The 20,988-nt window shown below is 50.5% G+C and overlaps 1 protein-coding gene across 1 annotated transcript in view; it reads right to left on the reverse strand.

The window, feature by feature from the left end:
• The window catches only part of FSIP1 (fibrous sheath interacting protein 1), a 59,500-nt gene that overhangs the window by 14,587 nt on the left and 23,925 nt on the right, over positions 1 to 20,988 (reverse strand). Inside the window, 1 exon segment of the mRNA XM_054162193.1 lies at positions 2,374 to 2,381. Within this exon segment, the coding sequence (XP_054018168.1) occupies positions 2,374 to 2,381 (8 nt within the window).

The raw sequence follows: 20,988 nt of genomic DNA on the forward strand, positions 1-20,988 counted from the left end.
GAGAATCAACCAGGTTGGAAAAGACCTTCCAGATCACGCGGTCCAACCCAACACCATCTGAAACCACGGCACTGAGTGCCTCATCCAGTCTGGTTTTAAACACTTCCAGGGAGGGTGACTCCACCACCTCCCCAGGCAGCACATTCCAATGGCCAATCTCTCTGTCTGGGAAGAATTTCTTCCCCACACCCTGCCTAAAAACTGCATCCTCTTGATACCATTTGTAACCAGTCCCTACAGTTAGGATCTCGACACATCTGCCAGCTCATGCTGCTGAGAGTTAACAACCATGCTGCTTGCTTCAGTTTCCAGGGCAGAAAGGAACATTTGGAATACAGCTGAGCCAAGCACAAAGCCCTGCACTTCACTGGCATTCTGACAGGGCACCACTGCTGTTCCTAGCCTGCTTGTGCAGATAGACTCTAGCTCAACGTTAGTTTATGCTCTCTATCCAGATGGACTCTGCTAGCCTCTCACAGGAAGAAGTCCTTTGTATCACTCCTATTTGCCTTGAGGAATCTCTGTGCTGTTGCACCCTGGCTCTTGCTTCAGTGTTTTCCAAAAACAAGCCCTGGGTTTGCCATCCCCAGCCCCTCTGCTTTTGGCTGTTGATATTTCTGCCATTTCTTCACCCAGTCAATGAATTCTGAGGCCTGTCAGATGGTGTGAGGCCCCCAGCCCGTGGCCAGCCTGTCACAGGATGTTTGAGTCCCGGCTGGAGGTGCCATGCCAGCGAGTCTGGGACAGGGAAGGGCAGCATTGCAGGCACCTTTTTTAGCAAAGACTGATGTGAAAACGAGCACACAAACAAAAACCCACCCCAAACACCAAACCCCAATCAAACAACAAACAAGCAAGCTTTGTCTTGAGCACGAGCACAAAGCGGGCTTCAGCGAGTGCTGGGCTGTGGCACAGGGAGTTTGCAACAGGACTTGCTCCCCTACACTTCACTTGCACATTCCAGCTGAGATGAGCCCCAGCCTCTCTAAGATGAGCTCCTTCTTTGTCTCCATACTTCTCACCTTAGTGTACCACCACCAGGCCTCTTCATGAGCTTATCCTAGCCTGCTGGAAATCCACAAGGGACTCCCAATCCTTCCTTTGTAATGGTATTGCCTTCACTTGTGACTTGTGAGTTTGGCAGGTGAGGGGGTGGGAGGGTTGCTGGGTTTTTAAAAAGCTTTCCTTTCAATCCTGACTCCCTGAGATCTTTGTTCCATTAGTTCTGAGTCTGCTTCTTGACATCCACCGTTCCCCTTTGGCTTCTTTGCTAAGCACTGTGAGCACCACGGCTTCACTGCCTCGTCAATCAAGCTGCCTTTCACTGACTGGTTTCTCACTCTTTCAGAGTACACCTGGAGAAACCTTCCAGCAAGTAGTTGTTTTGTCCCTGATGAGAAGAAAGCTAACAAAACACAGCCAGCACTGCCGGTGCTTGTTAAGGCTGCTCTGTTGTACCTTTCTCACAGGACACCTGGGGACACCCCACTGAATTCTAGACTGTTCTGCAACCTGCTTAAGAAGTGCTGCATCATTTATTCATCTCCTGTGACGGCCTGCTCATTCTGACTCCAGCTTACTTTCCCTTCAGACTTCAGCAGAGCATTCAGTAACTGCAGGCTCCTCTAAGTTTTCCATACCTATGCTTTTGTGTCCTCATTCTTTGGCCTCAAGTCTCATCTGAAAGAGTTGTGTGATGTATGAAAGTTTGCTGAAGAGTGCTGCAGGCTATTGTTTAACAGCAGGCCTGCAGTGCTGTGTCCAGCTCTGGAGCCCTCAGCACAGGAAGGACTTGGACCTGATGGAGAGGGTCCACAGGAGGCCACAAAGATGATTGAGGGGGCTGGAGCCCCTCTGCTACAAGGACAGGCTGAGGGAACTGGGGGTGTTCAGCCTGGAGAAGGCTCCAGGTTGACCTAATAGCAGCCTGAAGGGGCTCCAAGAAGGCTGCAGAGGGACTGATCCCAAAGGCCTGCAGGGACAGGAGCAGGGACAATGGTTTGAAATGAGAGCAGAGCAGATTGAGATTGGATGTGAGGAACAAGCTCTGCACCAGAAGGCTGCTGGAACACTGCAACAAGTTGCCCAGGGAGGGAGTTGAGACCTCATCCCTGGAGCTATTCAAGGTGAGGCTGGACAGGGCTCTGGGCAACCTGATCCAGTGGAGGATGTCCCTGCTGACTACAAGGGGTTGGACTGGGTGAGCTTTGGAGGTCCCTTCCAACCCAGCCCATTCTGTGATTCTGTGTGGAAATGGTTGTTTCATACCAGCCAAGCAGACATAACAAACCAGCCAAAGCCCTGCCAGCACAATGCAGCAGTGTTGATGAGCTGTGGCCATGGAGTTCCCCCCTCGGCTGCTCTGTTCTGCACCTGAGGGGCTTTGCTGCTTCTTCCCAGTCACTTCTGCTCACATCAGAAGGCTGAGCTCTCTAACTAAAGGCTGCTCCAATTGCACTGTGTCTCTGGGCTGCTTTCCAACACTCCCTAACTCCAGTCTACCAGAACAGCACTTGGAGATGTCCAGGCAGAACATCCTGACTTACCAGGGAAAATGCTTTGCTGCTGAAGAGGATGCAGGAATCACTTTGTCTGCTCTGATTTCTGTTTTCATACAGGATGCAGACATGAAGTCCTTACTGTGAAGTCCTCATTAATGCATTTATTTTCCAGAGGAACTGATGCTACCCTGGTACACTCCCACATGTGCTGGTTGCCTGTTTTCTGTGCTGTCACCATGGCTATGGTGCCATTAAATTCTGTTCAGAGGAGGTGGGCACAGCACAGCTAGGCCACAGAACAGCAGCTCTGCAAGGTAATGCCTGTGACTGTGCAGACTGCACCAATGGAGAGCAGGAAATGAGGAACAAATCACTGTAGAGCCTGAAGCAGATGGAGAACACTGCTACTTGGTGAAAAACTTTCCCTCTGCACCAGCAGCCCTTTAAACTCAGCTGTGTGTGCCTGCAGCCACAGGCTGGCACACTGCTGGCAGCCATGCCGACAGCCCTGACTCAGAAGGGAGAGGAATGGACTTAGATAAGAAGCACTTGTGCTGGGCAGGAGGCTGGGGAGAGGGCAGAGCATGCCTGGCCTGTCCTGATTCTGCATCACTTGGACACTGTAGAAGCAAATTTGGCTGCTTACAGTATCACAGTCTCACAGTCTCACAGTATCACTAAGGTTGGAAGAGACCCCAAGGATCATCAAGTCCAACCTGTCTCCACAGACCTCATGACCAGACCATGGCACCAAGTGCCACGTCCAATCCCCTCTTGAACACCTCCAGGGACGGTGACTCCACCACCTCCCTGGGCAGCACATCCCAATGACAAATGACTCGCTCAGTGAAGAACTTTCTCCTCACCTCGAGTCTAAACCTCCCCTGGCACAGCTTGAGACTGTGTCCTCTTGTTCTGGTGCTCGTTGCCTGGGAGAAGAGACCAACCCCCACCTGGCTACAACCTCCCTTCAGGTAGTTGTAGAGGGCAATGAGGTCACCTCTGATCCTTCTCTTCTCCAGGCTAAGCAACCCCAGCTCCCTCAGCCTCTCCTCACAGGGCTGTGCTCAAGGCCTCTCCCCAGCCTTGTTGCCCTTCTCTGGACACATTCAAGTGTTTCAATGTCCTTCTTAAACTGAGGGGCCCAGAACTGGACACAGTACTTAGGAATGTTCCAAGCTGCCTTTTGCACATGAGAGAAGTGCAGGTTTCCTGCACTCGGTGCACTGAGTGTGTGAAGAGGAGAGCTCTCTCTTCTCTCCGCTACTGTCCTGCACTGCAGTAGCAGATGCAAAGTAGGACCTGGCAACCACACCAGAAAACAACACACCCTCACCAGAAAACAACACATCCACAGCCATGCAGATGCCTAGCAGCCTTCAGATTGTGTGGGAAGCTGAATACCTTGGGAAAGTCACAGGAAGCCTGCACTCACCTAAGGAATGCTGAGGAAACAGCAACAAATACCCCAAGTGAAAAGTGCTAATAATGTAAGCAGTTTAAAAATCTAAATGGATGACTTTCCATTCCTTCCTTTTAGAACTGTGTTTCTCCACCAAAAGCTTAAGCTACATCTCTCCAGACTAACCCTGCAGCCAGGTACACTCCTCAGAGCTACCCAACTTAAGGAACAATAGTAAATCTTAGCAGTAAATCACCTTCCATATTTTGCATGCCTTTGGTATTGAATTTTGCATCTGCAGTTAGGGGGGGAAAGAGACAACTGCCTCGCTATTACTCAGCAGGATACAGATTCCTTTCTGTAAGTGGAATTCCAGACATTCCATCTGTTTCCCATAAAGCAGAACAGAGCTGGGCTTTGAGCAGGGCAGCGAGAGCGCAGCCAAACAGCGCGGCTAGGATCCCCGAGCGGCCGCTCCAGACAGCGCTCCCCACTTGGTGCAAAGGCCATGCAGGTGAAGCACTGCTTCAGCAGGGAGTGCTGCCCCCTCAGCAGCCTGGCCAGCGCAGAGGTGAGCCACACTTTGTACAGGCAGACGTACAAACCGCCTGCACGTGACAGACAGCCACCCAAGCGCACACCAAGGAACATCTCTCCCCTTCCCGCTGCCTTCTGCGCCACTTTCCCCGGCTGTTCGCTCCCGGCGCTGCAGCTACCTTGCAGTGTCTCATCTTCTCACCTGCTCAGACTTCAGCAGCTCATTTATGGTGTGTACAGAAGGGGCAGCCGGGCTCCAGGTGACTGTGCCACAAGCAGTGACTTGATGTGCAAACAGGAGCTTGGATGAGAGCTGCCTCTGTGTACAGTGCAGTGGTGTGACCAGGGCTTGAAGATCCAGCCCTGGTTTCTGTTGCCTGACTGGGCAAGGCAGCAGTCTGAGCAAGCACACACCTCTGTGTGCATCCCTCTGAAACACTCACAACCTTTTGCTGAATTCCTTGTAAAAGGTTTCTCCTAGTCATAGGCCACAGGAATGAACTCTGCTGTTTTTCTGTCACTTTCACCATTTCCAGCGATGCAGATCACAGGCCTGGTGCTGGGTACAGCCATGAGAAAAGGCCACCAGAAGTATTGCTTTGGATTCCCACAACAGGCTTTAGGATATTGATTTAAATAAGACAAACCCTTCAGATGTAAGTGAAGCCTTCTTTGCGTGGTTGGACAGGCCTGAGGTGTGCCCAGAGGAGCCAGCGAGCCCAGCCAGGTGCTTTGTCACCTCACAGGGAATGTCAGCTCAGCACTGAGACACCTGCGGACTCCATCTGCTGCGTTATGTGCAGTCACCTCCTGGATCAGGATGCTGGGAGCATCCAAACACACAGATACTGACCACAGGTTGTAAAGAGCTGTGATGTTTGTTCTGGAGAAGGAAAAGAGCTGAAGAGAGAAGTGAGAGAGAAGTGCTGTGCAGTGAGCGGATGCTGTGCCTCTCACAGATGACACCAAGGAAAACTCAGCCACATTGCTCTGAAGCAAAATACTCCAAATCCAATATCAGTTCCCAACTCTCCATCACCTTCACTGTGCATTCTGCTTGCCACACTGTGAAACCCCACCTACAGCAAGGCTTCTGGCTTCATGAAGACTGCTGTGCAGCTGGGTGTGAACCCCCTGCAGTCAGCACAAGGATGCCAACAGCCAGAGATGAGCCATTGCCCTTTCAGACCCCCGAGCCAAGTTGCTTCCTGCTTTGATAAACTGTAAGATAAGAGTAACCTATTTGTGCCTGCAGACACTGCTCTCCTTCGCAGGAAACAAGCCCAGCACACTTCTTACTACTTTGGGGGTTTTACATGAATAGTCTTGATAAATCTATCAGAATAAAAAGAGAGTTAGAGGAACTCAGCAGGAAAACTAATCCTAAGATCCTCTGCATAGTAACAGCTTTAGTAGTTTAGTGACCACTAGTCCCCTTCCCAACAAGCCCAGCAACCCACATCCCAGCTGTGACCAAATGAAGCTACACAACAGATACTCTGCTGAGCTCAGTACAGGTTGGTCATTGTGCTCTCCACTGTGCTGCTGTTTCAGCCTGTGTGCTGCATTTGGAATGCTTAGTTCTTTTCACTGCTGCTTTGCATGGCCACTGATCTTACTCACCTGCAAGCACTACAAGTGGCTTTTGACTGCTCAGGGCAGTTTATGTAAGAGAAGTCAGGCAGAATCAGAGAGCAATGAAGCTGTTGAAGGGTCTAGAGCACAAGTCTGGCTAGCAACAGCTGAGAGACCCCAGAGTTATTGAGCCTTGAGAAAAGGAGGCTCAGCAGAGACCTCATCACTCTCTGCAGCTACCTGCAAGGAGCAGTAGCAGGGTAGGGCTTGGTCTCTTCTCCCAAGCAACAAGTGGCAATGGCTTCACGTTGCACCAAGGGTAGCTTAGATTGGACATGAAGAAAAATTCCTTCTCCAAAAGGGTGATCAAGCAGCAGAACAGGCTGCCCAGCAGAGTGGCTGAGTCCCCATGCCTGGAGGTATTTAACAGAAAGATGTGGTGCTGAGGGACGTGGTTTAGTGTGAGCATGGCAGTGTGAGGTTAACAGCTGGGATGGAGGATCTTAAAGGCCTTTTCTGCCCCAAACTGTTCCATGAATGGATAAAGAAAACTTCCTTGGCCAAAGCATGGAAAAAGAACCTTGCTTGTTGTTTTGCTTTTGCTTTGGTTTTGGTTGTTTTTTAACTGGTTCCCATTTATTTCAGGACTCTGTTTGAGATACCTGTTCTGCTGAACTAAAATATTTGTGATGTTTAAATAAGTGTTTTGAACAACTGGCAGATTGCAGCTGCCTGCAGAAGGCCAGGTGCAAGGCCACTGTTTCTATTCATGGTGAAGCCCACTGCACTCAGACACAAACTGGAGGAAGCAGATAAACGTTTCAGGGAAGCTAATTCAGACTGCAATCTTCTTTTTCCCAGCTGATATTCTGCTCTTCCTCTGTCACAACGGTAACAAACCCCTAACAAATAACAAGGCTCTTGATTCTCCACCTTGAACACTTATGATGAGCTCCTCCTGAGCCCAGAAAGAACTCAGCTGATTGCACAGCTACCTGGCTTGCTTGTAATGACAATCATGAATCCATGCTCACAGCTAAAGGCAACTCCTGGTTTTCAAAAGAAGCAGCAATTCTAAGAGGCTGATTGACCAAGCTTGAACAAAGTGCAAGTGGCAGCAGAGCACCAGGCTGTCCTCCACCTCCTCCTCCCTGCCCCAAGAGATATCCAGGATGATCTTTCTTGAAAGTCTGTGCTACAGGTAATGTATTTCATTTGATTGCTTCAAGACTGAGGCAGGCAATAAATGCTGAAGGAAACAACTACACAAATGACGTTCCTTGAAACTATATGGGCCTGAGAATGAGAGAGTTGTAATTTTATCCAGGCAATAATACTCATCCTGTGCTCCAAACACAGAATAACAACAGCATTCTGCCCCAGTGAAGACAGCTCTCTGCTTTCCAGGCCTTCAGGAGGCACACTGGTACAAAGCAGGCTAGCAGACTTCTGCACATTCCTAGTGGTAGTCACGGACATGGATTGTGGCTTGGAACCTGCAGCTGACTTAGACTTTAGCAGGTCTCTGAAACACCTCCCCTGCTAGCTACAGAGCTGCATGAGTGGGGCTGTGACTCCTTTCAGACCTTTCAGGCCACCTGATGCACAAGCACCACCAGCACTGCCAGCACAGGGCTACAGCTACCTTAAACAGAACAGATCCCCCTTGCTGGCACTGTGCACTTGTTCACCTGGCATCAAGAGCTGTCACAGCATCAAATCATTCTTGTAACGATTGAAGCACCTGGAACAGGTGCAGTGTTTCAGTAGAATAAACCAGCTCATTCAGGACAAAAAGTCTTCATCAATTCTGGCAAAAATCAATACATGGACTTAAAAATCACCTGATGGAAGGAATCTCCTTCTCTCGATTGGTCTGACACCTGCCCAGCTCTCTGCAGCTACAGACAAAGCCTCTGGAGCAGAGCAACAGGCACAAGCCACTTTGCTTTCTGCAGGCAGGCATCCTGGGAAGGAGCTGGCAGTACTTGGAGCAGACTTACCCTCTCTTGACAAACAGAAACTCAAAGGGCTGAGAGAACAGCAGCTTTCAAAAGCCTGGTCTTGGTACTACAGCAATCCAGTCTGCTCTTGGTTTAATTGCTGTTTAATTATTTGCAGACTTCTTTTTTCTGTGCCAGTGTAACAGCAGTTCAAGCTGCAATGTGCCTGCTGGCTGCTTTGAGACAGTGCACACTGGATGGCTCTGCAAGGAGGAGCCAAAGCGAGCTCCAGAGCCAGACTGAACAGCCGGTTTAGGAAGCTTTTTCTCTTTCTTTCCCTTGCAATAACGAGTGACCAAAGGTTTCACCTTTTGCTTCGGAGCAGAAACTACCTACAGGTGTCAGCTGTTGCTGACAACAGCCCCCTGTGTAAATGACTGCAGCCCATCGCAGGGGGCATTCACTTCACACAGCTGTGTTAATGATTAATTAGACAGCACTTGCAATGCTGTCCAACAGACAATGTTTGGCCAGTCCAGCCAGAGCCACAGCTAAAACCTCTGCATTCCAACCTCTGCAAACCTCTGCAGCTTGCTACAGCATAAAGCCCACAAGAACGGGCATTTTCCAGCCTTGCTGCCCTGCTCTCTTGTTTAACCTGCTGCTAAAGACACGATCAGCTCCGTTGTACTGAAGAGCTCAAAGTCATTCCCACGTTTACATTGTAGAGTTTGTTTCTTTTTGTCTGCAGCACGTTTGACTCCACGTAGGAGGAAGGCAATAGTTTTGGTTTTTGTAGTGAAAAATGACCTGGTGAGCTCTAAAGATGTACAGAGAGATTACCACACACCTTGCCTCTAGCTGTTGTTGAAACACAACGAGGTTCATTGCATATCTGCAGGGCACTCTGGCATCTTGTACCAAAAGCGGCTACCAACACTTCTTAGTTTAACCTAAAGCTCAAGCAGTGCCTTTGCACATCACCTGCCACACAGCAGGAAGCAAAGAGAAGCACTGCAAATAGTACCAAAGAGAGTACAAACAACCTGAGAGGCAGCAGGGAGGCAACAGCAACAGCCAAAGCTGTCAAGAGGACTTTCCAGTGATCCAGTCCCTGGAGTTACTCTAAAGGGATCTAAGCAGTGTCCTGGATACCTGCATCCAATGCTCAGTGCCATGTGGAGCAAGGGTTCACCTGCACCGACAGCTGGTTTGGGTGAGGAGAGACCAGTGAAAGCAGGGAACTGACAGCACTCCAGAAGGAAGGAGGTGGTGGGATGCAGCTTTCCCACACGCAGCAGGGAGTGAGCCAACGCTCCAACACAGTTTTTGCCCATCAAATGCTATCTCCCATGGCTTTTTAGGCGTGGGTTTGGTTTTTTCCTCCTCCACAGGATTACAGGGAGGTCAACTGTGAAAGTACAAGTGAGATTTAGCCTAATAATTTTCTACCTGGCAAAACTCCAGATAATAAGTCAAGTAGTATAATATAATTAGTACCTTGGAGTTGTTTTGTTACAGTATTGCCTGTGAAACAAGCTCAGCAGTGCATCAAACTTTAACACATCTCTAATGGTTAACCAAGGCCTTCCCTTCCCATACGCTCAGCATCAATTCATTGTCTTTGTCCACTCCTAGTTGTGCTCTCAGATGCTTTCTGGGCAAATACTTTCACAAAGGTCTTACCAGATCCAAGCACGGATGCTGAACTAAGGTCTCGGTAGCAAAACCAGGTAGTAACTTCAGAAGCCAATTTTCAACACCCTCTGCCCAGGCAGCTCTCTGTGGTCACTCACAGGTTACAGCATGCCTCAACTTATCTAATCTCCAAGAAAATGCAAATACAAAAGAGCCCTAACAAAAGCAACTGCACAGCAGAACTGCCAGCAGTGCACAGAGCAGAGGCACATCCGGGAAAGAATTAAAGAGTTCATCAAGTTTCTGCTCTCCCCAGCAAGAACTTACAAAAATGAGAAAAAGACAGGATCCTCCAGGACAGAAAAAGCCTCTTAGTGTCATGAACCACCTGTCTGGGAGATTGGAGGTGCCTCCTCTAGTTTAACTCTACCAAAGCGTGCTGGAGATGCTCACACAAGCAGCACCCCAACGTGTCTCCTACTGCAGAAAGCAGCTATTCAGAGAAAAGTTTCTTCTTTATGTGGTACCTTTGTTTGGAAAGGTGATTGAAGTGCTGCAGGAAATCACCCAAACCGCAGCCAGAAAAAATGCCTCAAGCACTGTGGATCCTTAGAGAAACGAAAGGGGAAACCAGCAACAATAAACCCCAACATACAGCTGGCAGAAAACAAGAAGTACCTGAGGCGAAAGAGGAGTTGGAACAGCAGTGACAGAATCAGCTGAGCTGGAACTGCTTCTGGCATCAGTCATTATTTCTGCTACAGTCAAACACAATGCTGATATTCAAAGACTAAAATCCTCTCCCTTCAGTTCTGGCTCACTGTTTACACTGCCAGCTCCACATCAAGAATGTTAAAGGAAACCTGAGTGCTCTGCTTGACAGAAATGGCCAAAGCGGGGAAAATGAGGTTCATTCCAAAACACCTGGAGAACTGAGCAAAGAGGAACTCTCATCTGAGTCTGCTTTGACTATAACAAAGATACCATCTGTAATGGCTAAAGCTTCAAACAACAGCTTGCAACTCGTCCCTCAGAGATGGAAAGCAGCACAAGAACCCCAATCCTTCAGCCCATCTTTCTAAAAGATCCGAAGCTCTCTCTGCCGAGTCAGTTCATACAGGGAGAGAACAGTCTAACCAGTCAGAAGGCAGTTAACCGTGGGCTCACACTGAGGGCAGGAGTTTCTGCTCCAGCTCCTCCCAGGGCACCACCTTTGGAAGAATTTCAATCAAAAGACTGCAGCCACATCATCGCCTCTCACCAGCTCAGCCCGCCGCTGGCCACGCTGCTTTGTGCACACTACCCACTCAGGACATGGCCACTTCTCTAAAAGGCTTTGACTTCTGCAATTCAGTACCAAACCCAACAATTTAAGATGACACAGTAAAGGATTGTTCTTTTGAGGCTTTTGTGCTTCCAGCACAATTTCTGTGATTCAAACCCGCATCCGTGGCTCACTTCAGCCTTACGCTCTTTGCCCAGTGGCGACACAGGCAGCTCCTCACCACAGCTGGTTTAGCACTGTCAGCTGAGGGATCTGCATTTGGACTCTCCATCTTAAAATGCCCAAGGCTTCCTAAATGAGCAGAATTACCCAAATTAGATAAAGAAATACCCCAACCCAGCCAGCCAAAGGAGGCAAACCCGGTCGCTGCAGCTCATGGCCCTAGGCTTGCCACAGCACTTTCATCCCATAAAAGCCAAAGTAAAGCCTGTTAGATCTCAAAGAGAAGTGCACAGCTCCCACTTCGAGCACTAGTTACAACTCATTAAAGTAAGGACACACATAATTTGGAGCATTAGAATGTATGCTGCAATATAATTAGCAGTGGCTCTGAATCAAACCTGGATGGATTAAGCTAATTCCTGGAACGCTCTTAAGGAGAGTAGCTTGTGGGGAAAGAATGATCCTTCTGTTTGCACAGCAACTAAACAGCTTCAATTTACTTCTAAAATCGCCCGGACTAGAGATAAAGGCCCAAGCACGCCAGAATGCGGCCCTCGAAATACACCAGCCCGAACGGTGCCCGTCCGCCGGCGCGGGGCTGGCAGCCTGGTGGCTGGCAGCCTGGTGACAGGCAGCCTGGTGACAGGCAGCAGGGAGGAGGCTGCCCCCAGCCTCGGCAGCGCTTCATTGACATGGTAATGAGCACGGCAGGGCCAGAGAGGAGAGCATCTGCCAGGACCGGAGGCCCGGAATAATGCAAGTGACATGCGCTGGGACACCGCCGGAGTGCTGACTAAGAACCTTCTTTTCTCTGCCCTGGGAGCTCCCAAACGGCACGGCTGTTATTGCTGGCAGGGAGCTGCAGCGGCCTTGCAGTGACAGCAATTATGTAACACGGGCACAAAACAAAAGAGCCTCCCAGCGCTTCACAAGGCCTCCAGCTCCCCCAGCTCCACGGCTCTGCCGGCTGGATTTTCTGGTCTGGTAGCTCCAGCCGACCTGCAGAACGCTGGAGCGTGCAAAGCACAAAGGCGCCGGCGATGGCTGGGAGCAACTGGCTCCTCTCCCTGCCAGATCTACTTAATGAGGAGGGCAGCATGCATAAGCATGGGGGTCAATTAAAAGATTTACTCCCTCACTTCCCTCTGTAGCTAAATGCTCTCGTGAGCCCCTGGTATTAAAACGAGCAAGACACAGGTTTTACTTCTCCTACTAAGAGAAGCCTCCTATTGAGCAACACTTGCAGGAGCAAACCCCACAGCTACCGAGCCCAGTTCCTCCAGCGTGCACCGACAGAACCAACGCCTCCTGACTGAGCTTCTGCTCGTTTGAAGGAGAGTAAGAACAAGTCATTCACAGAGGCAATCCCAGTTTGCAGCAGACCTTCCTGCTGCTATTATCAGTTCAGTTCCCAATACCATGCTTCATGTTTTCAGCTTTAACATAATGCACCTGCAGTTTCTAAGGTCAGTGGTAAAGCTTCAGAAAGCAGCTGGGACCATTCTGTTACAAAGGTTTAAAGTCCAAACTGTCAGATAAGGAAGGGAAAGATTTAAAGGTCATTTCTGTATTAGAATGTCTACTAAAGGATGACTTGACAAGGCACAAATCTTGCCTCCTGCTCCTCCAGTCAAACCTATCTGAGAGGTGTATCCATTCACACAGAAGCAAAGCCTCACCGTCACCATGTTCAGAAACTAAGCAGCCACAGGCAGGCAGCTGGCAGTGAGACAGAGAACAACCCAAAGTCATCCAGCCCAGAATGTCAAACACCAAGAACTCAGTTTTCTTACAATTTACAACTGGAAAGATGTTTGCCTGCATAATGGTTGTCAGCATGAGATCTTCACACACAGCCTACTTCTCTCCATTCTGTACTCCTGATCTACTTACAGCTTACACACCATGTTTATCATTCACAAGGAGTTTGATTAAGACATCCATCATTATTATTTCTAATCACACAATGGGTTGGGTTGGAAGAGACCTCCAAAGCTCACCCAGTCCAACCCCCTGCAGTCAGCTGGGACATCCTCCACTGGATCAGGTTGCTCACAGCCTTGTCCAGCCTGACCTTGGATAGCTCCAGACACGGAGACCCAACCACCTCCCTGGGCAGCCTGTTGCAGTGTTCCAGCAGCCTCCTGGTGCAGAACTTGTTCCTCACATCCAATCTCAATCTGCTCTGCTCTCATTTCAAACCACTGTCCCTGCTCCTGTCCCTGCAGGCCTTTGGGAACAGTCCCTCTGCAGCCTTCCTGCAGGATCCCTTCAGGTGCTGGCAGGCTGCTGTTAGGTCTGCCTGGAGCCTTCTCCTCTCCAGGCTGAACACCCCCAGCTCCCTCAGCCTGTCCTCGTAGCAGAGCTGCTCCAACCCCCTGAGCATTTTCCTGGCCCTCACCTGGAGCTGCTCCATCAGGTCCAGGTCCTTCCTGTGCTGAGGGCTCCAGAGCTGGATGCAGTGCTCCAGGTGAGGTCTCACAGAGCAGAGCAGAGGGGCAGGATCCTCTCTCTCCATCTCTGGCCACCCTGCTTTGGATGCAGCCCAGGCTGCCCTTGCCCTTGGTGCTGTCCAGCCTCCCCCCCAGCAGCACCCCCAAGGCCTCTCTTCACTAATCAGTTCACAATCTCCACATTCTATGCCAGACTTACTTTTGCCATGTGTTGAATTCACATTCAAGTTAATTGTTCTGGTAAGTTCAAGTTCAAGACAGGCCTGTGTAAGAAAGCACCCTGAAGCCATTGCCACAGTGCACTTGCAACTGCTCTTACACATAGGCCACAAGGCTTGCTTGGTGTGCAGGACCAAAAAGGTCTCTGTTCTGCTGCTGCTATTTTACACTAAAATCTCCCCTGGAAGTCACTTTCCTCATCACTGCTTTCTAGCTTTGTCCTTAAAGGGTCTAGCAGCCACTTGTCAGTGCTTACACTGCATTTTATTTCCCCAACCCGTTATGTGTAATGGAAACTCAGCACTAGCAGTTGGATGTAGCTCTGGTTATTCCCCAGCTGCACAGGCATCCCTGTGAAGTACAAGCTAAATCCCAAAGCTTGTGAAATCTGCTGCAGTTCGATGCAAACCTTTCTCTCCTAACACAGGAGTCTTGGGGAAACTTGTCAACAAAAAGAGCAGTAACTGCAGGAGTCTGCACTGCAAGAGCTCCTTCAATAAGAAGAAGCTGGGAAAGTAAATCTGTGTGGCTTCAACAAGAAGGGCACAGCCCAGCAGACTGCTCCCTGCACAGAGAGCTTCCAGCACTCCTCAGTAAGCTGCTATTACACTGAAGCCAATAGCAGAGGACAGGCACAAAATGTTTGTTTTCTGTAGAATGAAGACCCCTGCTGAGAGACACCACTTTTCCTTGAGGTTTCTTTGAAGGAAAGCTTTGATTTACAGACAGAGAAGCAGCTGGGAAGCAAAAGGGTCTGCCCCAGCCACATGTTGATGTGTGCATCAGCACTCCACCACTTCCAATCTTTTTGTCCAAGGAACATCCCAGAAAACAAAGCCATTCATCACCTGTAGAGTAAAATACCTCCGAGCAACAGGTGGTGGTAGTGTTCAGGTCCCAGCACAGGGCAATCAGGCTGCAGCAGACACTAGGAAAGGCCAAGCTATGAACAATGAGTAGACCCCACCACAATGACCACAGGAAGAAAGCAGAGGTGCTCTTCAAGAAAATGGAATGGCAGAGGGCACTGCAAGGGAGATGCCCACTATGGAGGTGTGAACTGACTGGGGGGGCTGGGAGGGAGAGGCAAAAAGCAGCCTGTGGAGATACAGTGCAAGTGCTGCTGAAGGACTTCTCTGGAAGCAATGCAAATAAAACTGTGGCTGCCTCCTGCCTCGGGGTGTTCAGGGCGGGGCTGGATGAGGCCTTGAGCAGCTGAGTCTAGCTGAGAGCTGTCCCTGGGCATGGTGGGGAGGTTGGAGCAGGTGAGCTCTGAGCTTCCTTCTAGCCTGAGCCATTCCAGGATTGTGTGATTCCATTCTCTCCTAAACATCATTGGCAGAGCAGAAAAGTAAATATCAAGGTATAGAAAAAGGCATTTAGAATACACAGAATGCATAGAATAGACCAGGTTGGAAGAGACCTTCAAGATCATCGTGTCCAGCCCATCAACCAATCCAACACCACCCAAACAACTAACCCACGGCACCAAGCACCCCAGCAAGTCTCCTCCTGAACACCTCCAGTGATGGCGACTCCACCACCTCCCCAGGCAGCCCATTCCAATGTGCAATCACTCTCTCTGGATAGAACTTCTTCCTAACATCCAGCCTGAACCTCCCCTGGCGCAGCCTGAGACTGACAAAGTCCTGACAGTCGCTTCAGTCTTCCAATGTTCTGTTTCAGGTCCTACCTGATGAGATGACACTGAAGGTGACACACCACTGAGCACAGCTCTGTAAGGAGGACTCCAAAAGCAAACACTTGTAGGCACTGCCCACTACCATGCAGCAGGGCAGGGCAGGGCAGTGGACACTTCCCAGCAAGCAGAGCAGTGCCACAAGGAAGAGGAGACTGGATAAGGGGAAACCAAACCCAAACCAAATCAGACAACAGGAGCAAAAAGCCAGCCTCCAGCCCTGCTTCTGTCAGCAGCAGAGGACTGTGCTAGAGGCCATGCCTCTTAGGTACACAGTCAGCTGGTGTGAGGACAATTAGAGCTACACAAGGACACACCCAGAAAGTGGCTTCTGAGTCCCAGACTACCTCCCCTTTTTATGAGGGGAGATCCTGATGCCAATCACAGAGGCAGGTCTGAGTAGAAACTGCTTCACCACAGCCCTGAAACTCACCTGCCAGTACTCACACAGGAATCTCTCCGTGTGTTCTGCATCAGAGAGTCAAGGCTGCACAAGCAGTGCTCAGTGTCATTCACTTTCCTCCAAGAGAGCATCCTGGCCATTACTGGGCTAGAGAAACACTGTCCTTCCCACTTATGCTGCCTGGGGGCTGAATTTGGTGTCATTTACCATCAGCAGAGGCGATGCCCTTCCTCCTCCCAAACCTAGGGAAACATTCTGTAGCACTTAGGTCAGCTCCTGGCTGAAGGAAAATGGAAACAGAGCTACTGAGGTGAAACTGTTGAGGCTGAAAAAAATGGAGGAGTACTCTCAGACAGATGCTTCCTAGGTGGTGTTTCTGAAGGGAAACAGGAGCAATCTTGACCAGGAGTGGCAAGAGGCTTTGTACCTGGGGCTGTTGGGTGTCCTGGCATCCTCAGAGCATGTCCAGCAGAGCCAGACAAAGGAATGCTTGGTCTGGGACCCATGCATGAGATAGGCCACGAGATGCCCAGCTCTGCCAAGCTGGCAACCAGTAGGAGCACTCAGAGCAGAGTGCTAGGGATCTACCTGGCTTCCCAGCTGAAGTGTGTATGCCTCCAGCTCTTCAGATTCCAGTGAGAAGAAGTGTTTTAAGTGAAAAGGACACCCCAGCTTCCTAGGTGGATTCTGACACAGGCCTGCACTGTGCAGCACAGCTAGAAGTCTAATTAGATTACTTAGATCAATCAGACAAAACTCTAAGAGCTTTTCCCAGGCCAGCTTGGCTTGGCTCTGCAAACAGGATTGGAGTGTTTCTGAAGAGAGAGTTATTGACTCCATACTAGGAGTGCAGCTGCTGCCACCTGAGCAAACTGCTTCCAGAAGCTAGAAAGGCACCAGGAATACTTCGACTTTTCAAGTCAGCTTTGTCACATGCCTCTGATTCTCAGATTTGTCACGACATGCCATCAGTTTGTCATGATACATTAATGTAACACCCATCTTATCTATACATTTAGTAGAATCTGCATGCCAGAAATAACTCCCTTCTCCAATACCAGAACTTCACCTTGTCCTCTTCTTCCCTTTAGAGGGGAAGAAAGGAATTATCCTAGAAGTCAGGAATCAATTCTTCTCCTTTTCTGGAAGGTGTCTAACATGGGCTGAGCATGAGGTGCACTGAATTCATTCAGCTTCATAGAATCATAGAACGATTCAGGCTGGAAAAGAGCCCTGAGAGCATCAGGTCCAGCCATGAACCCTACTCTGCCAAGGTCACCACCAAACCACGTTGCTGAGCTCCACATCTAAATGACCTTTGAACACCTCCAGGGATGAGGACTCCACCACCTCAGCCTGTTCCAGTGCCTGACCACTCTTGCAGTGAAAAAGTTCTTCCTTATGTCCAGCCTGAACCTCCCCTGGTGCAGCCTGAGGCTGTTGCCTCTTGTCCCACACTGATGACCTGTGAGAAGAGACCAGCAGCAGCCTCTCTCTGTTGTCCTTTCAGGTGGCTGCAGAGGGTGATCAGAGCTCATCATGGACACAGCTGCAACAACATCAAACACAACAAAGAGTCTCCTCATCATCCTGATGCAGATAAACCATGAAGTGGCTTGCAAGGCTTTCTCCAGCGCTAAATAATATGAAACTTAATCCTGAGGTTTCCCTCCCCACATCTACATCCAGAAGATCAGTATCATTCCTTCTGGAGTAAGCTCCTCTTCTGCCCCATCCACACCAAGTGCCACTTTCCTGCCCAGTTCAGCTCTTAGATCACAGAATTTGTGTATTCCCAGGTTATTTCATCTTCAGACAGACCTCAGTAATTAACAACTGCATGTTGTGTTTGGCCACCAAATTGCACAAACTTGTGGCAAACATAAATGCTGGAGGTATGTGGGCATCTGGTGGTGAATTTCAACTTGAGACAGGACAAACTAGACCGAGCTCCTGCTTTGAAAGTGGGGTTGGAAAGTGGGCAGCAGTATCTGACATGCTAAGAGGCAATGCTCTTGACCCATGTGTGTGCACACAACTCTCCAATATGCATTGGACATGTTTTTGAATGTGGGTATTCACTCAACCCCCAGGCAGGCAGCCGTGCCTCGCTTTGGCAGGAAGGAGTCCCCACTGGGAACAGACACAGGCAGCAGAGGGGCAGCTGCCTTACTGTGCCTGGGAGGGCTCTTCAAGCCCCTGCCATGCAGAAAGCCAGCAGAGCACCAAGGAGCTCCTGCAGCAGCACAAACAGCCAAGCAGCAGAAGCCTCAGCTGAAGAACAAGTACATGAATGATTCCCTTCTGTGTCAGATTCTTTGCATCAATGCTCAGCAACACGCACGGGGCAGCTGAAGCAGCAGCTGACAATGCAATTCACAGACCAAAGATAAGCTCAATGGTTTCCAGGAAACTGAAAGATGGAAGAATGTGGAGAGAGGCAGCCATGGTTTCAGATGAAGAGCAAGGGAACTAAGGTCAAACTAAAACCCAAAAGAAATGCAGCCAGGAGCCCAGACCACAGTGCAGATACATTTCAGCTGGACTGCCACTTCACAATGCAGTTCAACAATGCACACAATGCATTCTCTGCTGTATTAACTCACTGCCACAACTTTTTTCCAAATAAAAGAGGAACTGGGATTCAGAAGCCCTTAGCTTCATTACTTCAAGCACAATGCTTAGCAGACTGTCTGGAGTTTATATTGATTGTAAAAGACATTAAACTCTTTGCCTTGTTTTATGTGCCTACTGCCAGACTTAGGCTGAAACCACGAAGTCACACAGCACACATCAGGTAACAGTGCAGTGGAAGAACCCATAAATGACAACATTCCAGAAGCCAGCATCCAAATAGGCAGCTCTAGAAATATGATGACTGTATTCCTTCCCTTCTAAAAGAAGGTCAAAATAAAGCTACCATTCTACAAATGTGTTTGAGCAACTCACTCTACACTAGTGGAAGAATTCTACCATACACACACACATGTTGTTGAAGTTCCCCTTGTAACGACTCTAAGTGATTCCCTAACTTGCAGCTGAACTCTCCTAGGAAGCAACAACAAAGAAGTGAGACACTAAGAAAAGGTTTTATTGGCAGGCTTTTTTTACCACTGCATTTGCAAACCACCAAAGCCCAGTGGAACCACGCTGCAGAAAGCACTGCTGCCAGATCCCCCCGCTGCTGCCAGATCCCCCCGCTGCTGCCAGATCCCCCCGCTGCTCCCAGCACTGCACTCATCCCCCAGTTTTACAGGGGCTCAGGGGAGAGTCAAGGCGGAATCAACGTGACTTTTAATAGACAATCTAATCAGCTAAGCTAGGAAGACGACTGACTGTTCGAAGCTGCACAGCTGGCGCCGTGCCCGACACGAGAGGCAGTGCCTGACAGCCACCGCCAGCGGCACGCCCGGAGCCGTGCCCGGAGCCGTGCCCGGAGCCGTGCCCGGAGCCGTGCCCGGGACCCTTCCTCCCGCCGCACGCAGCCGAGAGCGCCACCTGCCGCAGGCCCAGGGTAATGCCCAGCGCCGGGAACTGCCCGCGGCAGTGCGCTCAGCCCAGCTCTGGCACACAGCTTCCTGCCCAGAGCAGTCTAGCTGCTAACACCGCGCCGATGGCCACCACACGGCTCTGGCGTACAAACAAGGTGCCCAGTGCACTCTGCGTGGGGACACCTGAGTGTGAGGTTTTCCCACACCTGGTAAGAACAATTTCAGTCGGTTCTGTATGGTGCGGCCGTGCTGCTCTCTCCCATCAGTGTGTCCAGTGCCACACTCCTGGAGTCATGGAAGACAATGGCAGGGACCAGGAGGAAGAACTGTCCATCATTAGTGAAGATCAGGTTGGTGATCACCTGAAGAACCTGAAAGTGTCCAAGTCCATGGGACCCCACGGGATACACCCAGAGGTACTGAGAGAACTGGCAGAGGAGGTTGCTAAACCCCTCTCTAGTCTATTCCAAAAGTCCTGGCAGTGTGGGGCAGTCCCCACAGACTGGAACAGGGGATTACTCCCTCAAAAAGGGTAAGCAGGAGGAACCAGGGAACTGCAGGCCAGGCAGTCTCACCTCTGTGCCCAGAGCAGATCCTCCTGGAGGCACTACTGACTCAGAAGAATAGTGAAGAGGTGATTGGGAACAGTCAGCTTCACCAAGGGCAAATCCTGCCTGACCAACCTGGTGGCCTTCCCTGAACAGGTGACAACATCAACAGCTGAGGGGCAGCAACTGCTGTCGTTTGCCTGGGCCTGAGCACAGCCTGCGGCACTGTCCCACACCACAGCCTGGTCCCCAGGCTGCTGACACAGGGGTGTGATGGGTGACCCCTAGATGGATACAGAACTGGCTTGATGGCTGCACCCAGAGAGTGGCTGTCCATGGGTCCATGGCCCAGGGGAGGCCAGGGACAAGCAGAGTCCCTCAGGGATCAGTCCTGGGAACAGGCTTGTTCAACACCTTTGTGGGTGCCATGGACAGTGGCACTGAGTGCAGCCTCAGCAGGGTTGCTGATGGCACCAAGCTGTGTGGGGCAGCAGACAGCTGGAGGGAAGGGATCCATCCAGAGGGACCTGGACAGGCTGGAGAGGTGGACACAAGCCATCCTCATGAGGTTCAGCAAGACCAAGGGCTGGGTGGAGGCAATCCCAGGCACAAATCCAGGCTGGGCAGGGACTGGCTGGAAAGCAGCCCTGAGGAGAGAGACTTGGGGGTGCTGAGGGAGGAGAAGCTCAACAGGAGCTCTCAGGGTGCACTTGCAGCCCAGAGAGCCAAGCAGAGCCTGGGCTGCAGCAAGAGAAGTGTGGCCAGCAGGGCCAGGGAGGGGATTCTCCCCCTCTGCTCAGCTCTGGGGAGACCCCACCTGGAGTACTGCCTCCAGTTCTGGAGCCTCTATTACAAGAGGGATCTGAAGGTGCTGGAAGGTGTCCAGAGAAGGGCCAGGAGGATGAGCAGAGGTCTGGAGCTGCTCTGCTGTGAGGACAGACTGAGGGAGTTGGGGCTGTTCAGTCTGGAGAAGAGAAGGCTCTGAGGTGACCTCATTGTGGCCTTGCAGTATCTGAAGGGGGCTCCAAGAAGGCTGGGGAGGGACTGCTCAGGATCTCAGGCAGTGCTAGGACTGGGGGGAATGGAATGAAGCTGGAGGTGAGAAGGAAGTTCTTCCCCATGAGAGTGGTGA

Source organism: Dryobates pubescens, chromosome 5 (genome assembly GCF_014839835.1).
Source record: "Dryobates pubescens isolate bDryPub1 chromosome 5, bDryPub1.pri, whole genome shotgun sequence".
Taxonomy (NCBI): domain Eukaryota; kingdom Metazoa; phylum Chordata; class Aves; order Piciformes; family Picidae; genus Dryobates; species Dryobates pubescens.